Here is a 24,954-nt window from a genome sequence, read left to right on the forward strand (position 1 = left end):
AACCATAAACCTAGAAAAAATAGGGGGGGTAGGGCCGGCCACTCCTAGTGGGTTCGGCCACTAAGGGTAAACACCCTAAAAAACATGTCTAATTTATTCATCCATAGGCGCTGACGCCTCCTGAAAATCTGATATCTCCATTGATGTAGTTACATCTTCCGGATGATCCACATATGCAAAGTTAGACTCATAACGGGAATGACACTTGGCAATAACTTCAGAGGAAGCTCGACATATGCATGACCAATGATCCCTTGATCCATAGCGATAACACATGTCCAGTTCAGTAGAAGCAAGCTGAATGGGAGTTTTGCCCTTGTTCTTGAATGGGACCTTAGGGGCGAATGATGGACGTTGTTGGGTCACATTTCTTCCCTTAGGTGCGACACTCTGTTGACCTTGGGCTCATGGTGGGGCTTGCTGCCTATTGCCATGGCTATGACAATGCTTTCTTCGTTTATGGTAACTAGAATTAATCGCATGCGATTCAGGCACGGCGTTCGAGCCAGCAGGTCGAGCTTGATGATTCTTCATCAAAAGCTGGTGATGCTTTTCAGCGAGAAGTAAAACAGAGATCAAATTCGAAAACTTGGTGAATTTCTGTGCCCTATATTGTTGCTGCAAGACAAGATTGATGGCATGGAAGGTTGAATAGGTCTTCTCTAGGAAATTCGATTCGGTTAGTTCCACTTTGCAGAATTTCAACAATGAACGGATTCTACAAACTTCAGAGTTGTATTCATTCACAAACTTTAAAGTCTTGGAAATGAAGATGCTGCCAGTCGTGTCTTGCTTCAGGCAAGTATATGTCTTTCTGGTGATCGAAATAGTTGACTAAAGTAAGCCAGAGGGTGCGTGGGTCATCCTCAGCGAGATACTCAGTCTGCAGTGCATCATAGATGTGTCTTCGAATGAAGATAATTGCAATAGCCTTCTGAGATTTGTCAATAGGTTTGTTGGCGATAGGTGTCTTGATGGTGGCTTTAATACCCTTTGCAGTCAAATGGAGCTTCACGTCTTGAACCCACCTCAAATCGAGCTTGTTCAAGTTCGACATGTCCATAAAATAGAAGGAAAAACGTGATTAGTCATATGGTAAGCCATAGACATATATTGTAGAACATGCAAGTTCTATAGACATTTATTGGTTTAATTTATGCATGAAAACTACAAGTTTCATGTGGTATGTTTTGAATGAAAACTTCAGGTTTCATGTGGTATGTTTTGAATGAAAACATCAGGTTTCAAATGCACTAAATATGAAACTATGGGTTCAATTTAGTTTTATGAACAATTAATTCATAATGAGAGGTTCCTGTACTAATTGAATATAGTGGAATTGAGGTTCTTCGGGAACTCAAGTGTGAGACCTTCGTTACTACGAAAGTATGTGACGGTTCAATGTATAAAAACAAATTATTGAATCGTTAATGTCCAAAAGTGATCTTTAGGTAAATAATTTTGGATTCATTATCAGATTAATGGACTGCAGGTCACTTTTAATTGATTCAATAAATTGGGCCATGCGGGGTTGATTGTAGAAGCTAAATAATATTATTGGGTCGAAATATAGCCCTAATAAATAATTAGGCTCGGGTTGGGTGCCTTGAGTAAAAGGCAAAGCCCAAAAAGGCCACGGGAGTGGGCTACAGGCCACGGTGGGTGGGAGAAAAACCTCAGCCACAGCTGGGTTTCAGTTGGGGCTAAGGAAGATGGCACGGGGCAAGGCCCAACAAGGTTGGTAGCCTTTAGGTTTGGCGCGGGAAGCCCAGCCGTATAGACTTGCTTCGGTTTGTTGCAAGCCGTGACTCGGGGGCCAAGCAAGCTAGGCTTGCGAGCTGTGGACCAAGAAACTAGGGCTACAGGCTCATGGTTATGGAGCAACAAGCCCAACAGGGGCTGCGCATGTAGTCCAAGAGCATTAGGGTGATGCCATCCCATGGTAATACCAAAAAAATACCCAATTTTTCGAACCTAGGGTTTAGGAAACCCATATTTGCTTCTAATTTAATTTTATACATTGACTCACATATTCCACATAACAATTTAATTGTGCAATGTATGAAACAAATATATAGATATATATATATATATATATATATATTGACAAATATATGAACATATACACAATATATATCGGAAGGAAAATATAAACATATAAGGATTCATGCATCATGGGGAATGTTTTCATGCTTCATGGAGATTTCAAATATCTTCTTTTATTTTAAGCGTACTTGATTAGTTGAAAAGGAATAAGCCTTTGAATTTTGTGGAAGATAGCCTCCTCCTACAATGAGTCAAATTTCTCAGCTTCTGGTAAGAGCGTGCTGATAACGTGTTGTAGGCCAATTTGATTGAACGATCTACGGTTTAGAGAGAGATAGGGGGCTGGCTATGGTTAGAGAGAAGAGAGAGTGATTTAATTGTGAGGTGTGTTTGATTCGCCTTATTGTGCCTTTATTTATAGTTGTAGGATAGGTAAAAACCTTTCCCTTTAGGAGTACAACATTTAATAGGTAATCTACTCCTAATAGGAATATAAGATACATTCCCATATCGACTAGGATTTACACAATCACATTCCTATTCTAAATATGACAGCAACATAATTTTCATTTTATATTTTACATGTTAAATAAACTATAAGATATGCTTGATCTTCGTGTTTGCAATATGTTTTAAAACTTTATAATTTATATATTATTCTATTTTTTTAATTTATGTCCAATACGAATATGTATCTTTTTTGTTAAGTTTTTAATATTTTATAATTTATATATTATTCTATTTTTCAATTTATGTCCAAGACAAATATGTAGCTTTTTTGTTAAGTTTAAGTTGATAGTTATTTATGTGTTGTATAATAAATTTGGAAATTATTAATAGCAATCCAAAATTCTTATTGTATGCTCCAAACTTTTTACATTTATAAAGAAAAATACACTTGTGATGACTGCACAATGAGATTTTGGAGTGCCAACAACATTTTTCATGAATTTAAATTACATGTAACATTGCCTAGGACTGCCTAGTCTTTTAGACGCTAGACTTACTTGACGCCTAACTAGCGCTTAGAGCCTATGGTCTTTTAAATCTTATTTCTAAGTGAGTTTTATTTCAAGAATGAGGTGAGTATAATAGATGAAATTCTATTTACTTTACAGGAGTCATTTACTTTATAAAAAATAAAAAAAAATCCCTTTTGTTGCAGTCCTATTAGATTATGAATGTGATTGTGTAAATCCTAGTGTATCTAAATATATCTTTGAATATTCCCTTTAGTAGTTAATATCCGATTAGAGTTGTAATCCTAAAAGGATAAGGAATTAACCTTCCCTACTACTATAAATAAAGGCACGATGGGTGGAATAGAACACACCTCACAATTACACATTTCTCTCTTTCTCTCTACTATTGCCGCACCCCTCTCTATGGCCTCCATAATTGTTCAGTAAATTATGCCTACAACACGTTATCATCACAATCTTGACGCTGCGCTAAAGAAAGTTTGATCTTCAATCAGGGGAGTATTACGTTTAATCATTCTTCTTATGATTAATTTATTGAATTGATCTACATGCTATTGATTCAACTTAATTTTTCTGTGTTGAATGTGATACAATGCATTGGAGATGCAATTATGGCTTTCCGAGAATGATCTTCTACAAATTCAAAGGCTTTTGTTGTTTTCTTCCAATTAGGTACGCTTAAAATAAAGGAAGATATTTGAAACGACCATGAAGCATGAAAACATTCCCCATGATGCATGAACCCCCTATATTTATATTTATCTTCTGATATATATATATATATATATTGTATATCATTTATATATTTATCAATATATATATATATATATATATATATATATATATATATATATATAGATTGACACACACACGTTTCATGCATTATGCAATTTTGCTATGTGGAATTTGTGAGTCAAAGCATTGAAATAAATTAGAAGCAATTGAAAGGAAACACCTTTGAGTAGTACACGGACCTAGAGCCTGAGTCCATCAACAGTTGGGAGCAATTGGAAAGGGAATTCCTCAATCGCATCTATAGCATTCGCCACACTGTAAGCATGCTAGAGCTGATGAGCACGAAATAATGGAGGGAAGAGCCAGTCGTGGACTACATCAACCGATGGCGTAATCTAAGCCTCGACTGCAAGGACAGGCTCTCGGAGATCTCTTTAATCGAGATGTGCGTCCAAGGCATGCAATAGGGGTTACACTATATCCTTTAAGGCATCAAACCACGGACCTTTGAAGAGTTAGCCACCTGCGCCCGCGACATGGAGCTAAGCATTGCTCACCATGGGAAAAAAAACCAATCACCAACTTCAAGAAGGACAAGGTGTTTGCTCCGAAGGGGGACAATCATGGGAAGAAGCCCGCTAAGGAAGCTTTTACCATCAACACCACCCCTATCAAGACCTTATCCGCACCTGTCAAAATCTCTTCCAAGAACAAAGCGAAAGAGATACAGAGAGATAAACCTTCTTGCACCCAAGATAAGTACAAAAATACCTTGAGGGAATTGGAGCAAAAGACATACCATTTTCCTAACTCTGACATGGCTGCAATGTTAGACGACTTACTTGAAAAGAAGGTGATCGAGCTACCTGAATGCAAGTGTCCCGAAGAGATGAATCGCGTAAACGATCCTAGGTACTGCAAGTACCATCGTATCGTGAGCCATCTTGTTGGCAGTGCTTCATCCTCAAAGAACTCATCATGAAGCTAGCACAATAAGGGCAAATTGAGCTCGACCTTGAAGACACGGCCACAACACATACTACCACAATTGCATTTGGATCCTTTGATCCCGTGGTTCTCCAAGTGACACCTGACCTTTCCCGCCAATGCTTAAGCTACACGACACCTTCCGCACCATCATCATTGGGGGCAAGCGAACAAGATGCACCTACCGACGATGAAGAAGGGTGGACATTGGTGACCTATAAAAAGATGAGGAAGCCAAGACCACAAGCCACAAGGTCAAAGGGGGAGGAAGGGAGAAAGCACCACCACCGTAACAATAGGAAGCCTAAAAGAAATATAAAAGCTACTAAACCAACATATGTTAGGGAACCTATGGAGCAAGAACCATGCATTCCCATCTCCTTACACGAGTACTTCCCGGAGGACTTATTCCATTAGTGCATTACCGCTACATGTCACATGGTCGAAGTGGAAATAGAAGAACCTTCAAAAGGCAAAACCACCGCCATCGAGGAAGAAAAGACCCTTGCACCCAAAGAAGCTCTGCTAACGCACTTTAGCATTGAGAAAGCGCTACGATTACCAAAAAAGATGCGAATAGCACTAGCAGCGGTCTTGGCAAGTCCTGACAACCATGAAGTAGAAGAAAGCAAGAACGAAGACTTGAAGCTTCGGCCACATAAATGTGCCATATGTTGTGCCACCCAGGATGTAATCAACTTCATGGACAAAGACTTACTATGGGGATCAAAGCCTCATAACCTTCCCCTCTTCATCTCGGGGTACGTAAAGGAACAGAAAGTCAACCGCAAGCTTATGGATGGTGAATCTGCCATAAACATCATGCCAAAGTTAACAATGACCACAATCAGCATCAAGGTGAATGAGCTATCCCTAAGCCACCTACTAATCCAAGTTTTAACCAAGGAGGACAAAGAGCGATGGGCATGATCCGAATGGAGATGATCAGTGGTGAACTCAAGTCAAGCACTATATTCCACGTGATTGTTGCAAGAACTTCCTACAGCTTCCTCTTAGGAAAGCCTTGGATACACGCAAATGGAGTAGTACCATCTACCCTTCACCAATGCTTAAAATTTTACTGCGAAGGAGTGAAGGTGATCCAAGGCGACACCAAGCCATTCACCGAAGCCGAATCACACTTCGCAGATGCCAAGTTCTACATGGAGGAAGACATAGTGCTCGAAGCTCTTCTAAATAAGATCAAATCCACGGGCAAAGTAATACCTAAAAAGCAGGAATGGCAAGTAGCGCCCAAGAAGCAAGAAGGAGAAGCTGTGCTATCTTCAAGCAAAAACGATGATGAGCCTGCTAAACCTGCAACAACCAAAGGGAGTAGGACATCCTTAAAAGGATCAAACAAGCCCGTCTTCTGATACATCCCGACGTCGAGAAGAAAGAATGGTCAATCCCCATTCGAAATTGGAGCAAGCAAAGCCGAGACACATTGGCACAAAGGTGATGTAAAATTGCTCAAAACAAATTCAGTTTTGCCTCTGACACAGCTAAGCGATGCTAAGTTTGCAAGACCACCACAAGGCTTCATAAAAACTCTGCCAAATGGGGTAAAACCAAGCTTTCTTCCAACTAAGAGAACCGAAGAAGGTTTTGATCCAAATGCCTACAAGCTCATGTCAAATGCCGGGTACGACTTCGCTTCCTTTTCGAATCCTAGAAAGATGGTTTTAAACGTCATCAGTGACAAAGAAAGTGACCTCACCGAGACTCAAAAGAAATTGAAAGAGCATGGTTACGGAATTGACAACAACAAAGCTGGACTTAGCTTCACACCAAATACACCCGTGAAGATTTCAAGCAAAGCGAAAAATGTTAGTGCTGAACATATCAACGTGAACATTGAACAAAATCAAAAAGAGCCTAAACCTCCCATTCAAGTGTCAGTCTTCGATAGGCTGAATCATTCAAAACCCAGAATTTCGACACTTGATCGCATTGGTGGGCAAGACGAACTTCTATGTTCAAATGGCTTAACACGCCAACACCCCAAAGCTCTGTTTTTGAAAAGTTGTCAAAACCTAAGAAGCAAAGCAGCAAGACCAGCTCTCCTCCGCCACGATCGGCTTTGGAAAAACTTGAAGAAACCAAGAAGCCTTCTAGAAAGAGGAAGACGATGCCAAAGGAAGAAAAGCTTGATGGTCTAGCAGGAAAAGACGATGTTCAAAGCTTTATTCTTTTAAGGATGAAGCCCCAAGCAACCTTGGAGGTTGACACAAAAGGACCACTGAAGGTAAGGAGGTGCATCATCATCCATACTGGCAAATCTTCATGCCAACAAGTCCAAGAGGACGGCACTGAAGATGAAATCCCTAAGAAAGACGTCACTTCTGGCTCTTTCGACTCAAAGTTTTCACCTCGACCGTTGGGGGCATACTTCAAGTCAGGCGAAGTTGAAGGATGGACTCATGTCACTCCAAAGAAATTACACATGAAGCCTATGTTGCATCCATAAATTGACCAATTAGAAAGGGGGCAAATTAGATTTCTTCAAGCTCCAAAGCAATGTGAAAGTGTTGAAGATCATCCATCCCCATCATACTACGCGATATCTTTTTCCTCGAAGACTTATTCAAACACTCAGCGCACAGCTCCTTGCCTACACAAGCCCAAAAGGACGGCAATGAAGGGGAGGTTCAAGACGTCTTCCACATCACAATCCAAGAAGATAAAGAAGACGAAATCCTCGAGGAAGATGTCACTGCTGCACCACCACAGCTCGAAGACGGGGGGTAAGCCAAGATTGATGAGCTCAAGGAGTTCAACTAAAGAACGAAAGAGAAGCCCAAACCTATCTTTGTAAGTGCGCTACTAAGTGCAGACGAGATAGATGAGTACTACCAGCTGCTATTAGAGTACAAAGACGTCTTGGCCTGGACATACAAGGAAATGCCCGGCCTTGACCCTATCATCGCTGTGCATCGTCTTGCAGTCAAGCTTGGAATGCGACCGATAAAGCAAACTCAAAGGCGCTATCGATCCAAGCTCATCCCACAAATTGAGGTCGAGATTGACAAGCTAATCGAAGCAGGTTTCATTCGAGAGGTGCAATACCCCAAGTGGATCTCCAACATCGTCATTGTCATTAAGAAATCGGGACAAATATGTGTTTGCGTAGACTTTTGGGACCTCAACGATGCTTGCTGAAAGACGACTTCCCTTTGCCAATCATCAAAATCATGGTGGATGCAACCACTGGCCACGAGGCACTGTTATTCATGGACGACTCTTCTGGATACAATCAAATTCGCATGGCTCTCAAAGACGAGGAACTAACAGCCTTCCGCACTCCAAAAGGTATCTACTGCTACAAGGTGATGCTCTTTGGTTTGAAAAACGCTGGAGCTACTTATCAACGCGTAATGCAGAAAATCTTCAATGACATGCTACACAAGAACGTAGAATGTTACGTAGACGATGTGGTGTTCAAGACAAAGAAAAGATCAGACCACTTGAAGGATTTGGGAATAATGTTCGAAAGGTTGCGAAAATACAACCTCAAGATGAACCCGTTAAAGTGTGCATTTGGCGTCACCTCTGGAAAGTTCCTCGGCTTCATTGTCAAGCACCGTGGCATTGAAGTGGACCAATCAAAGATCAAGGCCATTCAAAACATGCTTGAGCCAAGAAACCTGCACGAGCTGAAAAGTTTACAAGGACGACTAGCTTTCATTAGACGCTTCATCTCCAACCTTGCAGGGCGTTGTCAACCATTTAGCCGACTCATGAAGAAGGATGTTCCGTTTGTATGAGACTAAACATGCCGCAATGTTTTTGAAAGCATAAAAAAGTATTTATCAAGTCCACCTGTCCTGAGGGCACCTGTGCCCGGGAAGCCGCTCATATTATACATCGTCGCTTAGGAAAGTTCAGTTGGAGCACTCTTGGCACAAGAAAATGAATCCCAGAAAAAATAAGCACTTTACTACCTCAAACGAACTCTCATTGGTGCTAAGTTGAACCAATAGAAAAGATGTGTCTTGCCTTGGTGTTCGCCATCCAGAAGCTCAGGCATTACATGCATGTGTACACCATCCACCTGGTTGCTAAGGCTGACCCAATCAAATACGTCATGTCCAAACCAGTTTTGACAGGGTGACTAGCTAAATGGGTATTGCTTCTCAATCAATACGAAATCATCTACATCCCAGCTAAAGCCGTTAAGGGACAAGTGCTAGCAGACTTCCTCGCTGACCATCTAATCCCAGCCGATTGGAAAATCTCAGACGACTTACCTGACGATGAGGTGTTTTACATCGACATCTTTTGGCATAGATGATGTTCTTCGACGGATCCGCATGAGCAGACGGAGCAGGGGCAGAAGTAGTATTCATGTCACCACAAAAGCAAGTACTTCCTTATTACTTCCAACTAAGCGAACTATGCTCCAACAACGTTGCTGAGTACCAAACACTGATCATCAGGCTCCAAATAGCGATTAACATAGGAATCACAGCCCATGAGGTATATGGCGACTCCAAGCTCATAATCAATCAACTTTTAACTGAATATGAGTTGAGGAAAGATGATCTCGTCCCATATTTCCGACTGGCAACTCAACTACTACAAAAGTTTGAAGCCGTGACACTAGAACATGTGCCAAGAAAAGAAAATCAAATGGCAGACGCTCTTGCCAACCTAGCCTCGAGTATGACACTAGGAGAAGGTGAAGCTGCAGACGTGCCAGTTTGCCAAATATGGGTGATCCTGCTCATTACTGAAATGATACTAGATGATGCAAATGTCATCTCAGTACTGCCAGTCAATGCTGAAGAGTGGAAACAGTCGTTGATCAACTACTTGGAGCATGGAAAACTTTCAGATGATCCTGTAGACATCGAAATTTCAGTAAGACAAATGTTCACCAATGCATTAAAGTTTTGACATGTCAAGGCATACATGGCATACGCCACGTGTTGTACAAATTGTACACATGGCATGTGACTCAACAAAATAGGAAGAAATACCCTTGAAGGATTAAACAAGTTTTTCTTCTCATTTTGGGCAATGACAAGGCAAGTACATTTCAATCCATTGAGGATCAAAACAAGTTTTTCTTCTCATGTTGGGCAATGACAAGGCAAGCACACTTCAATCCATTACGGATCAAAGCAAGTTTTTCTCATTTGGGCAATGACAAAGCATACACATTTCAAGTTTAAAATGGTGTTAAGTGGGAAATTAGGCCATAAGTTAGACCACTTCAAAATGGTATTAAGTGGGAAATTAGGCCATAAGTTACACCACTTCAATTTCAATATTGCATTAAGTGGGAAATTAGGCCATAAGTTAGACCACTTCAAGTTTAAAATGGTATTAAGTGGGAAATTAGGCCATAAGTTACACCACTTCAATTTCAATATTGCATTAAGTGGGAAAATTAGGCAATGATGCTTGGAAAGGAAAAAAATATTTTGTGGTGGTGATTCATTCTCAAAGCCTATAAATAGGCTTCTCCATCAAGGTATCAAGCATCAAGGAATTCACAAATACATTTCTCTACTCCAAAATTAGAAGAGAATTCCCCAAATCCTTGAAGCTTTGAAACTTCAAAGCTTCCAACCATCCAAATTCCCAAGAATTCCGAAGGATCAAGAAAGCTCTCTTCGTTCTTCGTTAAATCCTCTTTCAAGATCAAGCCCCGACGGCCCTTGAAGAAAGTGTTCATCCGTTCATCCTAAGCATAAGCCCCTAACGGCCCTTTGGATCAACAACCTCAACAAATCCACACATCCAATCGTTCTTCAAGATTAAGCCCAAAAGCCCTTGAAGAAATCCACACAACCATTATTCAAGATCAAGCCCTTACGGCCCTTGAAGAAAGTGTTCATCGTTCATCCTAAGATCAAGCCCCAACGGCCCCTTGGATCAACAGCACAAACAAATCCACCACGTCCAATCGTTCTTCAAGACTAAGCCCAAAAGCCCTTGAAGATCTGCTCATCCATCAACCTTCAAGATCAAGCCCAAAAGCCCTTGAAGAAATCCATACACCCATTCTTCAAGATCAAGCCCAACGCCCCTTGAAGATCCGTTCATCAACTGTTTATCCTTAGATCAAGCCCCGACGGCCCTTTGGATCAACAACTCATCCACAAACCTACACCCTACGAAGATAGAATCAGAAGACCAAATTTGAGAGAGATCGTAACCCTAAAATCATAAACACAAAAATATTATTTTGTACACGTTATTCTGGTTTCTTGTTTCAAAGAATCTTTCGTGTTCACAAATTTGGCACGCCCAGTGGGATATCTCTACCTCTCATCTCTATCCTCAAATCATCGAAAAACGCAAATGGCATCAAGAAAGGATCAAGCTGTTCCTGCAATCAAAGCAAAGAACAAGAACATCATCGCCGCAAGTGGTGATATTTCGGGCACCATAACCCGAAGTAAGGCAAGAGCTCTTTTTGCCGCGGCTTCCGCCCCTGCATTAACTCTGTCAAAGGAACAAGAGCACCTGAGGCATGAACCTGTGATCACCCTAGCCTCGCTAAGGGCATCAAGAGGGGAAAGCCTGAGGAAATACTCAGAGTCCCTACTCTCTGACGCTGATTCGAGCGGCAGTACAACCATGCAAGTCATGACCACTGGAGTAACTTCAATCGAGGAGCAGCTAGCTCAGATGAATGAAGCAATCGCAAAGCTCACACGGACTGCAGAGGAGAAAAACTTGCAAACCGCCGGACTCATCAACCGTCTGGAGGCACAGCATGGCATCAAAATGAAACCAAGCCCTCTTCCAACTAAGAAGACCGAAGAAGGCTTTAACCCAAATGCCTACGAACTCATGTCAAAGGCTAGGCATGACTTTGCTTCCTCTTCAAATCTTGGAAAGAAGGTTTCAAACACCGTCAATGACAAAGATCGTGACCTCACCGAGACTCAAAAGAAATTGGAGTATGATTACGGAGTTGACAACAACAAAGCTGGACTTGGCTTCACACCAAATACACCCTTGAAGATTTCAAGCAAAGTGAAGAAAGCTAGCGCTCAACACATCAGCGTGAGCATTGAACAAGACCAAAAAGAGCCTAAACCCGCCCCTCGGACGTCGGTCTTCGATAGGATGAGCCATTCAAGCTCCAGAATTTCAGTGCTTAATCGCATTGGTAGTCAAGGCCGAACCTCTGTCTTCAAGAGGCTTAACGCGCCAACATCCCAAAGCTCTGTTTTTGAAAGGTTGTTAAAGCCTAAGAAACAAAGCAACACAGCTATCTCTCATCTGCGACGATCAGCTTCAGAAAGATTTGAAGATAATGAGAAGCCTTTTGGAAAGAGGAAGACAACACCAAAGGAAGAAAAGTTCGATGGATTAGCAGAAAAAGGCGACGTTCGAAGCTTGATTCCTTCAAGGATGAAGCGCCAAGCAATCCTAGAGGTCGACACAAAAGAACCACTGAAAGTAAGGAGGCGCATCATCGTCCACACTGGCAAATCTTCATGCCAAAAAAACGAAGAGGACGGCACTGAAGATGAAATCCCTAAGAAAGATGTCACTTCTGGCTCTTTCGACTCAAAGTCTTCACCTTAACTGTTGGGGGCATGCTCCAAGTCAAGTGAAATTGAAGGATAGACTCATGTCACTCCGAATAAACTGCACGAGAAACATATGTCTTCTCCACAAGTGCACCAATCAGAAAGGAGGGAAAGCAGCTTTCGCCAACCTCCAAAGCAATGTGAAAATGTTGAAGATAAGAAAATTTCAACACAAAGATCGTTCATGCGCGATCTCTTCTTCATCGAAGACTTATTCAATTTCTCGATCAAGGCTCCTTGCTATGAAGATTGTGAGGAATGCCTTTCGAAGATCGCTTCGAAGAAATTGGACAAGCAGCAACCATCTTGTCCACAAGCTCCTTGTCTGTACGAGTTGAAACTGCAGACGACACCACAAGCTCCTCGTTCGCACGAGCCTAAAAGGTGACACCAAACGCTCCTTGCCTGCACGAGTTGAAACTGCAAACGGCACCAAAACGCTCCTTGCCTGCACGAGCTGAAACTGCAAACGGCACCAAAACGCTCCTTGCCTGCACGAGCTGAAACTGCAAACGGCACCAAAACGCTCCTTGCCTACACGAGCTGAAACTGCAAACGGCACCAAACGCTCCTTGCCTGCACGAGCTGAAACTGCAAACAACACCAAACACTATTTGCCTGACGATGAGGTGTTCTACATCGACATCTTCCCAACATGGACGATGTTCTTCGACGGATCCGCACGAGCAGACGGAGCGGGGGCAGGAGTAGTATTCATGTCGCCACAAAGGCAAATACTACCTTACTCCTTCCAACTGAATGAGCTATGCTCCAACAATGTTGCTGAGTACCAAGCATTGATCATCGAGCTCCAAATGGCGATCAACATGGAAATCACAGCTCTTGAGGTATATGGTGATTCCAAGCTCATAATCAATCAACTCTTAACTGAATATGAGGTGAGGAAAGATGATCTCGTCCCATACTTCCGGCTAGCGACCCAACTGCTACAAAAGTTCGAAGCTGTGACACTAGAACATGTGCCAAGAAAGGAAAATCAAATGGCAGACGCTCTCGCCAATCTAGCCTCGAGTATGACACTAGGAAAAGATGAAGTTGCAGACGTGCCAGTTTGCCAAAGATGGGTGATTCCGCTCGTTAATGAAATGTCACTAGATGATACAAATGTCATCTCAGTACTTCCAGTCGATGCTGAAGAGTGGAGACAGCCGTTGATCGACTACTTAGAGCACGGAAAGCTTCCAGATGATCTCATACACCGTTCTGAAATACGTCGACGAGCACCTCGCTTCCTTTACTACAAAGGAACACTATATCGACGCTCTCTTGAAGGAGTGCTCTTGAGATGCCTAGGTGAGGAAGAAGTTAATCTAGTCATGGAAGAAGTACATTCAGGTGTGTGTGGGGTACATCAGTCTGGACTAAAGCTACATTTCCAGCTTAAAAGAATGGGTTACTACTGGCCGAGCATGGTGAAGGACTGCCTGGAACACGCCAAAAGGTGCCAAGCCTGCCAATTCCACGCCAACTTCATACATCAACCGCCTGAACCATTACACCCTACAGTTGCTTCATGGCCGTTCGACGCATGGGGATTGGACATTGTAGGACCAATTACGCCAAAGTCATCTGCAGGGGAAGCTTACATCCTAGCTGCAACAGATTACTTCTCCAAGTGGGCTGAAGCCATCCCTTTAAGGGAAGTAAAAAAGGAAACTGTTGTTCGTTTCATCAAGGAGCATATCATCCACCGATATGGGGTGCCCCGCTACATTATCACTGACAACGGAAAGCAGTTCTCCAACCGACTCGTGGACGAGCTTTGCGACAAATACAAGTTCAAGCAGCACAAGTCTTCCATGTATCATGCTCCGGCCAACGGCCTCGCGGAAGCATTCAACAAGACGTTGTGCAACCTCCTGAAAAAGGTAATCGGCCGAACAAAGAGAGATTGGCATGAAAGAATAAGTGAAGCACTTTGGGCATATAGGACTACACATAGGACTCCTACCCAAGCTACACCTTATTCTCTCGTATATGGCGTAGAAGCTGTTCTACCGCTCGAAAGTCAAATTCCCTCACTAAGGATGGCTATACAAGAAGGCTTGACTGATGAAGAAAATGCAAAGTTGCGCCTTCAGGAATTGGAAGCGCTGGATGAGAGAAGGCTCGAAGCTCAACAACACTTAGAATGCTACCAATCACGGTTATCCAAGGCATTCAACAAGAAAGTCCGCCCAAGGTCTTCCCAAGCCGGAGATCTCGTGCTGGCATTGCGTAGGCCTATCATTACAACTCATAAGACAAAAAGCAAGTTCACATCAAAGTGGGATGGACCCTACGTAATACAAGAGATCTACACCAATGGCGCCTACTTAATCATGGCAGAAGACGGGTTGAAGATCGGCCCCATCAACGGCAGATTTTTGAAGCGCTAGTACCCCTAAAACAAACGCACCAGCTCCTGGCCCGCAAGAGCATAAATTGTGTACGGCAAAATCATCAAAAAAAAAAAAAAAAAAAAAAAAAAAAAAAAACAAAAAACAAACCATCACTCATTTGAACTACGTCATGACTTGATCCCTCCTCAACCAAGGGTACGTAGGCAACTTGAAACTTCAAAACTTCAAGTACAGTCACATCATCAAAATAAAAAATAAAATAAAAAAAAAAAACAAGGAAATAACACATCTTGGTGATGTATATGTTTTATCTGTATTTAGCACAATACACTAAATAAAATAAAGCATGTTCATTGATCTCCGAGAAATTACAAGTGCGTACAAAAAAAAAAAAAAACAAAAAAAAAACAAAAAAAAAAGATGGAGCTTTCATAAAGGTTGTTCACGTGAAGCCCCACTACTTGGGAAAACTACAGAAGCGGGAAGCATCAAAGAAGAGGCCTCAATACTTGGTGGAACGCTAGATGAGCCAGGAAAAAGGTGCCTCTGGAAGAAAGCAGCAAGCATTTGACGGTCACTTTGACGGTCACTTTGAATTCGACCACTGGATTCTTGCAGCTCATCAAGCTTCCTCTTCATGCCCGTCGAATAGTTATTTGCAAGCACATGCAAACTTCTATTCTCGTGCTTAAGCTGTTTGATCTCTTGCTTAAGAGTTTCCACCTCCGCCATCAATGATTCCACTTGGCGGGATCGAGCAAGTAGGCGTTGGCCCATGTTGGACACAGAGCCTGCGCACCGAACACTGAGAGTTAGGGACTCTTGAACGGCCAACTCATCAGACCGTTCTGAAAGCAGCCTACTATCTTTTGGAGTGAGGAAGTTCCTAGCTACTATCGTAGCTGTTGTTGCGTCCTTCATCACAGAATCTTCACCTGTCAAAGGGCCATTAGAAGATAAGAAAGAAGGGCACCATACATTTACCTGACGCGGCGCACTCGGATCACTGCTGAGACTCAAATCTAAGCAAATGTTAGACGGGTTAGCCATTGTCAAAAGGTTAAAAGAGAAAGGTGGATGGAGTAAAATCAGAAAGGGCCGAAGACGATTTTCACAAACGGGCGACCTTCAAAGTGTGCATGTTGGAGGTGATCGATACCTCTATAAAAAGCCAAGGCGACACGACCACCGATTCAAAAAATCGGATTTTCCTGCGTGAAGTTCGGCGACGCTTTCGCAGCTTTTCAAATAACGCGTTCAACTTTGTCAAAAGATCTCTGACAAAGTTGAAAACACGTGAAGGTTATCATCCCAACTACGCGCCTTTGACAACAAGCGTGGTGACAGAGCCGCACCCGTGACTACTTTTTCGAAGAGGCGCTCGCTCAGAAATCGAAGAGACGCTTGTTAAAAAATCAAAGAGACGTTTGTCGACAAGGGTAAAAGAACATAACCACCACTTGCTATTGGGAAATCCCTATATATGTCGACCTTCATCTTTTATGGCAAGGCAGACCTGCAAAAAAAAATGCCCAACTCTTCCTCACCTCTGAGGGCGCACTCCCAGCAAAGCCTCTCGAAGTACTCAATTTTTCTTCTTCCCCAAAGAAGATACCAGATGCCTGGAGTACAGATAAGGCAGGAAGAAACAGTAAATCGAAGCATGTGGAGACAAGCACAACAAATATATGTGCTGATTCATTCGCTGCTTCTTCAAAAGCAAAAGTATCTTATATCATCAAGGGCGAAAGCAAAGGTATCTCATATCATGCTTTTTCCCTATCTTTTCCTTTGCCCTTGTTCTCACCTGCCAAGACAAGGATAGAGAAAGCAATATGTCGGAACCTCCACTCAAACCAGTTGCCACCAAGAAGTGATGGTCCATTCAAATGCAAGGTTTGCATTCCACTCCTGTATCAGAGGACAAATACTACAAGAGAAGATGCCACACCTGCATAAGGAAATACCACTTCTGCAAAGGGGAGCAAGTAAGGCAAGTGAAAATGATACATTAAAGCATGTGGAGACAAGCAACAACTGCATATGTTGAGCTATCCTCTAACCCTCTTCAATACGAATTGGAGAGATTGAACAAAGAAACAGAAAAAAAGAGTAAAGCTCAGACCTTCGGGGGAGACCAAAAGAAGCCTGCTGCCCAGTTCAAGAGTAGCACAAAGGAAAATCAACGATTGGAGGAAACCAGAAAATCTTCCAGTCGAACTCAAGATCAAGCCTCAATGGCCCTTGAAGAAATTTCCGACTACCTGAAATCTATTCCCTGGTTGCTTACCTAGCGTTGCTCTTGAGTAGTCATCTTCAACAGTTGATACACTTCCAGAGAAGGGACCACATCTGCTTGGAGAACAGCTAAGACGAGTGACAATGAAACATCAATCTTGTGGATAGTCAGCAAACGCAACAACTGCATATGCTGAGTTATCCTCTAACCCTCTTTAATACGAATTGGAAAGATTGAACAAAGAAACAGGTCATCACCTCCACCTCGTGCTTGCCTGCCATGTGTCTGAATCCTGAAACCGCTCATGGTCCTATTTTCACTCAAGATCAAGCCTCGATGGCCCTTGAAGAAATCACAAGCCCGATTCAAAATCAAGTGTTCTCCACCCTTGAATCAAATTCAACTCCAGATAAAAGGAGTAAGTTCAGACCTTCGGGGGAGACCAAAAGAATCCTCCAGCCCAGTTCAAGACTAAGCTTGTGGAAAATCGACGATTGGAGGAAACCAGAAAATCTTCGAGTCGAACTCAAGATCAAGCCTCGATGGCCCTTGAAGAAATTTCCAGCCCAGTTCAAGACTAAGCTTGTGGAAAATCAACGATTGGAGGAAACCAGAAAATCTTCCAGTCAAACTCAAGATCAAGCCTCGATGGCCCTTGAAGAAATCACAAGCCCGATTCAAAATCAAGTATTCTCCACCCTTGAATCAAATTCAACTCCAGATAAAAGGAGTAAGTTCAGACCTTCGGGGGAGACTAAAAGAATCCTCCAGCCCAGTTCAAGACTAAGCCTGTGGAAAATCAACGATTGGTGGAAACCAGAAAATCTTCCAGTCGAACTCAAGATCAAGCCTCAATGGCCCTTGAAGAAATTTCCAGCCCAATTCAAGATCAAGCCTCGACGGCCCTTGGGTTGACATCTACATTAAGGGACTTCAAAACGTATCTTCTACACGTGACAAGCACATGTCTACGACGCACCTTGAAGTGGGGGCATTTGTAGACATCGAAATTTCAGTAAAACAAATGTTCACCAATGCATTAAAGTTTTGACGTGTCAAGGCATACATGGCATACGCCACGTGTTGTACAAATTGTACACATGGCGTGTGACTCAACAAAATAGGAAGAAATACATTTGAAGGATTAAACAAGTTTTTCTTCTCATTTTGGGCAATGACAAGGCAAGTACATTTCAATCCATTGAGGATCAAAACAAGTTTTTCTTCTTATGTTGGGCAATGACAAGGCAAGCACACTTCAATCCATTACGGATCAAAGCAAGTTTTTCTCATTTGGGCAATGACAAGGCATACACATTTCAAGTTTAAAATGGTGTTAAGTGGGAAATTAGGCCATAAGTTAGACCACTTCAAGTTTAAAATGGTATTAAGTGGGAAATTAGGCCATAAGTTACACCACTTCAATTTCAATATTGCATTAAGTGGGAAATTAGGCCATAAGTTAGACCACTTCAAGTTTAAAATGGTATTAAGTGGGAAATTAGGCCATAAGTTACACCACTTCAATTTCAATATTGCATTAAGTGGGAAAATTAGGCAATGGTGCTTGGAAAGGAAAAAAATATTTTGTGGTGGTGATTCATTCTCAAAGCCTATAAATAGGCTTCTCCATCAAGGTATCAAGCATCAAGGAATTCACAAATACATTTCTCTACTCCAAAATTAGAAGAGAATTCCCCAAATCCTTGAAGCTTTGAAACTCCAAAGCTTCCAACCATCCAAATTCCCAAGAATTCCGAAGGATCAAGAAAGCTCTCTTCGTTCTTCGTTAAATCCTCTTTCAAGATCAAGCCCCGACGGCCCTTGAAGAAAGTGTTCATCCGTTCATCCTAAGCATAAGCCCCCAACGGCCCTTTGGATCAACAACCTCAACAAATCCACACATCCAATCGTTCTTCAAGATTAAGCCCAAAAGCCCTTGAAGATCCGCTCATCCATCAACCTTCAAGATCAAGCCCAAAAGCCCTTGAAGAAATCCACACAACCATTATTCAAGATCAAGCCCCGACGGCCCTTGAAGAAAGTGTTCATCGTTCATCCTAAGATCAAGCCCCAACGGCCCCTTGGATCAACAGCACAAACAAATCCACACGTCCAATCGTTCTTCAAGACTAAGCCCAAAAGCCCTTGAAGATCTGCTCATCCATCAACCTTCAAGATCAAGCCCAAAAGCCCTTGAAGAAATCCATACACCCATTCTTCAAGATCAAGCCCAACGCCCCTTGAAGATCCGTTCATCACTGTTCATCCTTAGATCAAGCCCCGACGGCCCTTTGGATCAACAACTCATCCACAAACCTACACCCTACGAAGATAGAATCAGAGGACCAAATTTGAGAGAGATCGTAACCCCAAAATCATAAACACAAAAATATTATTTTGTACACGTTATTCTGGTTTCTTGTTTCAAGGAATCTTTCGTGTTCACAGATCCTAGACATCACTCTGAAATACGTCGACGAACACCTCGCTTCCTCTACTACAAAAGAACACTCTACCGACGCTCTTTTAAAGGGGTACTTCTAAGATACCTAGGTGAAGAAGAAGTCAACCAAGCCATGGAAGAAGCACATTCAGGTGTATGCGGGGCATATCAGTCTAGACCAAAGCTGCATTTCTGATAGGAGCATATTCATGCGACTTAAATGGCTTGTTCTCGTGCATTTACGTTATGTTTCTCTCGTTATTTTAGTCCTTTATGCTTCTTTTGTGTGTTTTCAGGTTCTAAGGGCCTAGGGAGCAAGAAAGTGCATTTTGAGGCCATTTGGAGCATTTTTTGGGCATGGATTGGATAGCTTATCCATGGAGCCAAGAGGATGGACGAATTTGAAGGCCTTGTATGCACTTGAAGACACAACACATTATGCCATACAAACCAACCTATTTTAGGCCCATTCTATGTACTTAAACCCTAGCCCTTTAAACTAGTTCATTTATCACTTATCAAACCATTCACTTATCACTCACCACATATCATATATTTGTTACTTATCATATCATTCATTCATCTACATATCAATAACCACATATCATATATTTATTACTTATCATATCATTCATTCATCTACATATCAATAACCACATATCAATAACCACTTATCTTATCACTCAACATATCATACACTTATCACTCATCACACTTCATTATTACACCACCATTCATTCTTTAAAACACAAACAACATTCACATGCAAACACAAGCTTTAACCAACAAACAAAACAGCCAACACATGCACCAAAACACCTTTGCCGTGGCCTTCACTCCCCCTTGCATTTTCAGCCATTCCACTTCATCATTACACCACCTTCTCCATCTTTAATCACATGCACCACTAATTCAACACATGCACTTGTTCCTCCATTAAATCAACCACATTCATCACCAAAGAACCTTTGTGCCGTGAGTCCCATTGCATTTCCAGCATCCTCACATGCATTCCCTTCACATTCACCCACATGCACATTCAATCATTCACACATCCACCACTCATTCTTCATCATTTCAATCACCTACATGCATTAATTATTAAACTCTTCATCATTGCATCCAGAAAATGAGCAAGAAAGCTTCCCAAACACATGCAAATCCATCTATGCCGTGGGTTCCCTTTGCTCCCCTTGTGCAATTCCAGTTTTCACATGTGTCCTAGCTGTTTTTCCATCATTCCTCCACACAAATGCTTAAACAAACAGCCATATGTTCCCTCCACCACCCCTATAAATACCCTAGCATTCATTCATTCACTCGCCATTCAATTCATATCTCATATTTCCATTCACAACACTTCACACAACACAAATACACATCCATTGCCGCAATTCCCCTTCCATTTTCTGTGCAGTTTTTCTCCTTCATTGCAGCCACTATCCAACCACTTCCCATCCCTCCAAAACACTTCACATAATCCCCAAAGCTCACCTTAGACCTTGTGCTACAACAACGAGGAAGAAAAGAGTGCTTAAACGTTCATACAATTCAAGTTTGAGTTGTTGGAATGTTTAGGTGTTTCTTTGATTTCAAAGTTTAAATTTAATTCTCTTTGTTTTGTACGTATGAGAAGGGAAGAGAAGAGTGCCTAAACGTTCATACAATTCACGTTTGAGTTGTTGGAATGTTTAGGTGTTTCTTTAATTTCAAAGTTATGAGGAACTAAACCCCCTTTAGCTAGGGGGTGATTCGAAACTATGTTTATATTTGCATTTTGAATTGATTACGTTTGGTTGGAATTTCATAAGTTGTGGATTCAATTCGTTTAACTGTTTGATTGATAACTTATTTATGTATGTTCATTGAGATTGCAAGCTTAATTTTCATGCATAAATATGACGCTAGAATATAAGTGAATTTCACCTAATCGTTATGAACTTATATTCACAAGTAGTAGAGGTTGCTTATAAACAATCGCGTTAAACGAATTCTTGGCATAAGTTTCATGCGTATTCCATAGTAACGAATGCCTCGTCGATGTTTATGATTTCCGTTGAACTTAATGATCTTGGTTAAATGTCTCTATCATGCGTATTCCATAGTTAGGGACTTTGATTAAGAATAATTTGGTTGTAATGCGTATTCCATTCAATCCAACGAATTTAGGGAAATCTGAAAGTTAATCTAAGCGGATCTAATTAACTTGGAGCATTGAGTTTCACAACTTATCGAAAGACCAACTGAGAATCAATTTTGTTTGCAAGTGTAACATGTGTGGAGAAGAACCCCTTGGCTATTCCATCATCCATATTTTTTATCACATTCATATTTACATTTTGCCTTTAATTATATTCTGTCTTTTTAATTTAATATCGTCCAACCACAATTCCCCCCCCCTATTTTGTTAAGTCTTAATCATTCGTATTTGTTTTATTTTTGTATCTTTAAGCTTGTGGAGTCATAAACAATTGCAAATTCGTCTAAATCAAGTTCTAGCTTCTTTTTGAGTCAATTTGATTGTTTTAGACAATTTGAGTTTTTCAAAGCCTTTCTGAGTCATAGTAGTCTTGTTAAGAGTATTTTAATTTAGTTTTTATGTTTTTAAGTCAATTTAGAAGGTTTTAGCAAGCCCTCCTAATCCCCGGTCTAGAACGATCCCTCACTTATCCATTCTACTACAATTGTCAAACGAGGGTTTAATTTGAGTGTCAAGTAATTCTCGCATCAAATTTTGGCGCCGTTGCCGGGGATTAGCAACTTTGCTAATCCTTTGTCTTTATTTTTATATTTTTTTTGTTTTTCGTGCATTCTTATTTTAGATTCTTAGTTTGTTTGTTTCCTTGTTTTTTAGGTACTGTGTATGACTCGTCGCTCTCGGCCTATTATAGAGAACATCTCCGACTTTGACGGTGATTTTGAACGCACTTTGAGGAGAACGAGGAGTCAACAAGAGCCACCACAACCTCCACCACAACCTGGGCTTGAAGAAGACGAAGTAGGTGTAGAAGAAAAGCCCACGGATCAGATTTTTGAAGAAGAACAAGCCATGGCAGCAGATAATAGAACCATCAAGGAGCTTTCGGCCTCAGGTTTGGATAATGCATTGCCTCTTTGTATCCAATACCCCACGGCTGCAGAGGGGAAGACTGAGGAATTTGAACTCAAATCCAGTTTGTTACACCATATTCCGAAGTTCCATGGCTTGTCTATGGAAGACCCCAACAAACACTTGAAGGAGTTCGAGGTGGTTTGTTCGAGCATGACCCCCGTCAATGTGGATGGGAGTATATTGAAGATGAAGGCCTTTCCATTTTCACTTATGGACAAGGCCAAAGATTGGCTCTACGAACTAGCCCCGGGAACTGTGACTTCGTGGGAGAGTATGAAGCGTGCTTTCTTGGAGAAATTCTTCCCTACTTCGAGAGTGATTCTCCTACGGAAGAAAATTAGTGGTATTCAACAGAATCATGGTGAGACGTTCCCGGCTTATTATGAGCGCTTCAAGGGCCTTGTAGCTTCATGTCCCCAACATCAAATGAAGGAGGAACTTCTCCTTCAATATTTCTATGAGGGCCTCCTTCCTATCGAACGTCAAATGGTTGATGCATCAGCGGGAGGAGCATTGGTGGACAAAACACCAAGGGATGCCAAGATTCTCATAGCCAACCGAGCGCTCAACGCTCAACAATATGAAGGAGTGGGCCAAAGGGAAGCCCCACGGCAACAAAGTGTAAATGAGGTGAGTGCTATTTCTGAAATTCAATCACAACTTGCTAATCTTACTTCTCTTGTTTCTCAGGTTGTGATTGGTCCAAAAGCACAAGAACACCAAGTTTGTGGCGTGTGCTCAATTCAAGGGCATCCATCCGACAAGTGCCCTCAACTAATCGAGAATGGTGGGTGGGAATCTGCCAATGCAATTGGTTTCCAAGGACAAAATCAAAACAACCCATACTCGAACACTTACAATGCCGGATGGAGGGACCATCCAAACTTCAAATGGAGGGAGCCACAACAAGCTGCCCAACAAGGAGGATTTAGGCCAAACCCCCCTGGTTTTTATTCCAAGCCGTATGCACCCCAACAATCCCAACAACCTTCGGCATCATCTCATTCAGGTACGTCTTTGGAAAGTAATCAAGCTATGCAATTACTAACCTCTATTTCGCAGGGGTTGCAAAATCAAAACAACCGAATAGAAAATAACGAGAAGGAGATGATGGATATGAAGAAACAAATAGGGCAGATTTCTGAGTTCCTTGGACAGATTAGAGAGCAAGGAAAGCTTCCTAGCTCAACCACAGTCAATCCAAAGGGAGGATTCGAATCCGCCAAGGCCATCACCCTAAGGGGTGGAAAAGAAGTTGGGACCGAGCCAAACAATCCCAAATCTGCCCAGAAAGTAGATGAAGAGACGACACAACCTGAGGCAGATCACCCTAACTCGGCCAAATCAGGTAATTTAAGTTCAAATTCATGTACTTCACGTCCTAATCTGCCCAATGTACCTTTTCCTCGCAGGTTCATGCAAGAAAAAAAGGAAGAAAGCGAGAAGGACATTCTTGAAACGTTCCGGAAGGTGCAAGTGAACATACCGCTTCTCGATGCAATCAAACAGGTTCCAAAGTATGCTAAATTCCTCAAGGACCTATGCAATACAAGGAGAAGAAGGGCAAACAAAGAGGTAGTGAAGGTAAGCGAGAATGTGTCCGCTGTTTTGCAACGTAAACTGCCTACCAAGTGCAAAGACCCCGGTAGTTTCACGATTCCTTGTGTGATTGGACATAATCGTTTTGAACATGCCATGCTTGATTTAGGTGCATCCATAAATGTCATGCCTTATTCTATTTATGCATCTATGAATTTGGGTGAATTAAAACAAGATGGTGTAATTATACAATTGGCCGATCGTTCTAACGCGTATCCAAAAGGAGTTTTGGAAGATGTGCTTGTGCAGGTGAACCATTTAATTTTTCCGGCTGATTTCTACGTCCTAGACATGGAGGATTCAGCCCATTCTACATCTTTGCCGATTCTCCTTGGTAGGCCATTCATGAAGACGGCCCGAACGAAGATTGATGTATACAAAGGCACATTGACAATGGAATTCGATGGGGAAGTGATTGATTTTAATATTTCTGAAACTATGAGATATCCCGTTGATGACCATTCTTGTTTTTCCATTGATGTTATCGATTCTTTGGCGCAGGTATACCTTGAAGAATTGAACGAGGACGCCCTGGAAACAACCATCACTAAGGCCATAGAGCGCAAAAATGAAGGATTTGGGCCAATGCAAGGCCACGACAAGGAGAAGGAATTCTTTGCAATGGGTTCTAGTGAAGAAATAATTGAGGTTGTGGCAGCCCTTGAGTCATTGCCACAACAATATGGTAAGGTTCCACTCTCACTTTCAAATTCAGTTTCCACTAAGATGCTACCTTCTGTTGTTCAGGCACCATCGCTTGAACTTAAGCCGTTGCCAGACCATTTGAAGTATGTGTTTTTGGGAAAAGGCGAAACATTGCCCGTCATCATTTCATCAAGTCTCACGGCAATGGAGGAGGAGAAGCTTGTGAGGGTGCTGCGAGAACAC

At 41.9% G+C, this 24,954-nt stretch overlaps 3 protein-coding genes across 3 annotated transcripts; 2 read left to right on the forward strand and 1 right to left on the reverse strand.

The window, feature by feature from the left end:
- Positions 1-405: 405 nt before the first annotated feature.
- On the reverse strand, positions 406-1,057 carry LOC137725486 (uncharacterized). The gene is made up of 2 exons (XM_068464194.1): positions 752-1,057; positions 406-618 (listed from the first exon to the last, which is right to left on the reverse strand). Exons 1-2 carry the CDS (start codon positions 1,055-1,057, stop codon positions 406-408), a joined length of 519 nt encoding a protein of 172 aa, XP_068320295.1.
- A 6,332-nt stretch (positions 1,058-7,389) lies between these two features.
- LOC137725496 (uncharacterized) lies at positions 7,390-7,913 on the forward strand. The gene is made up of 2 exons (XM_068464206.1): positions 7,390-7,498; positions 7,588-7,913. The coding sequence occupies exons 1-2, from the start codon at positions 7,390-7,392 to the stop codon at positions 7,911-7,913; spliced, it is 435 nt and encodes a 144-aa protein (XP_068320307.1).
- Positions 7,914-22,404: 14,491 nt separating this feature from the next.
- Positions 22,405-24,558, forward strand: LOC137725511 (uncharacterized; the record flags this gene model as incomplete). Its single annotated transcript, XM_068464228.1, has 2 exons — positions 22,405-23,013; positions 23,827-24,558. Coding segments are annotated over exons 1-2 (1,341 nt in total), but the record flags the coding sequence as incomplete, so codon positions are not given.
- Between the last annotated feature and the right edge of the window lie 396 nt (positions 24,559-24,954).

This window comes from Pyrus communis, chromosome 1, assembly GCF_963583255.1.
Source record: "Pyrus communis chromosome 1, drPyrComm1.1, whole genome shotgun sequence".
In the NCBI taxonomy this organism is placed as follows: Eukaryota; Viridiplantae; Streptophyta; class Magnoliopsida; order Rosales; family Rosaceae; genus Pyrus; species Pyrus communis.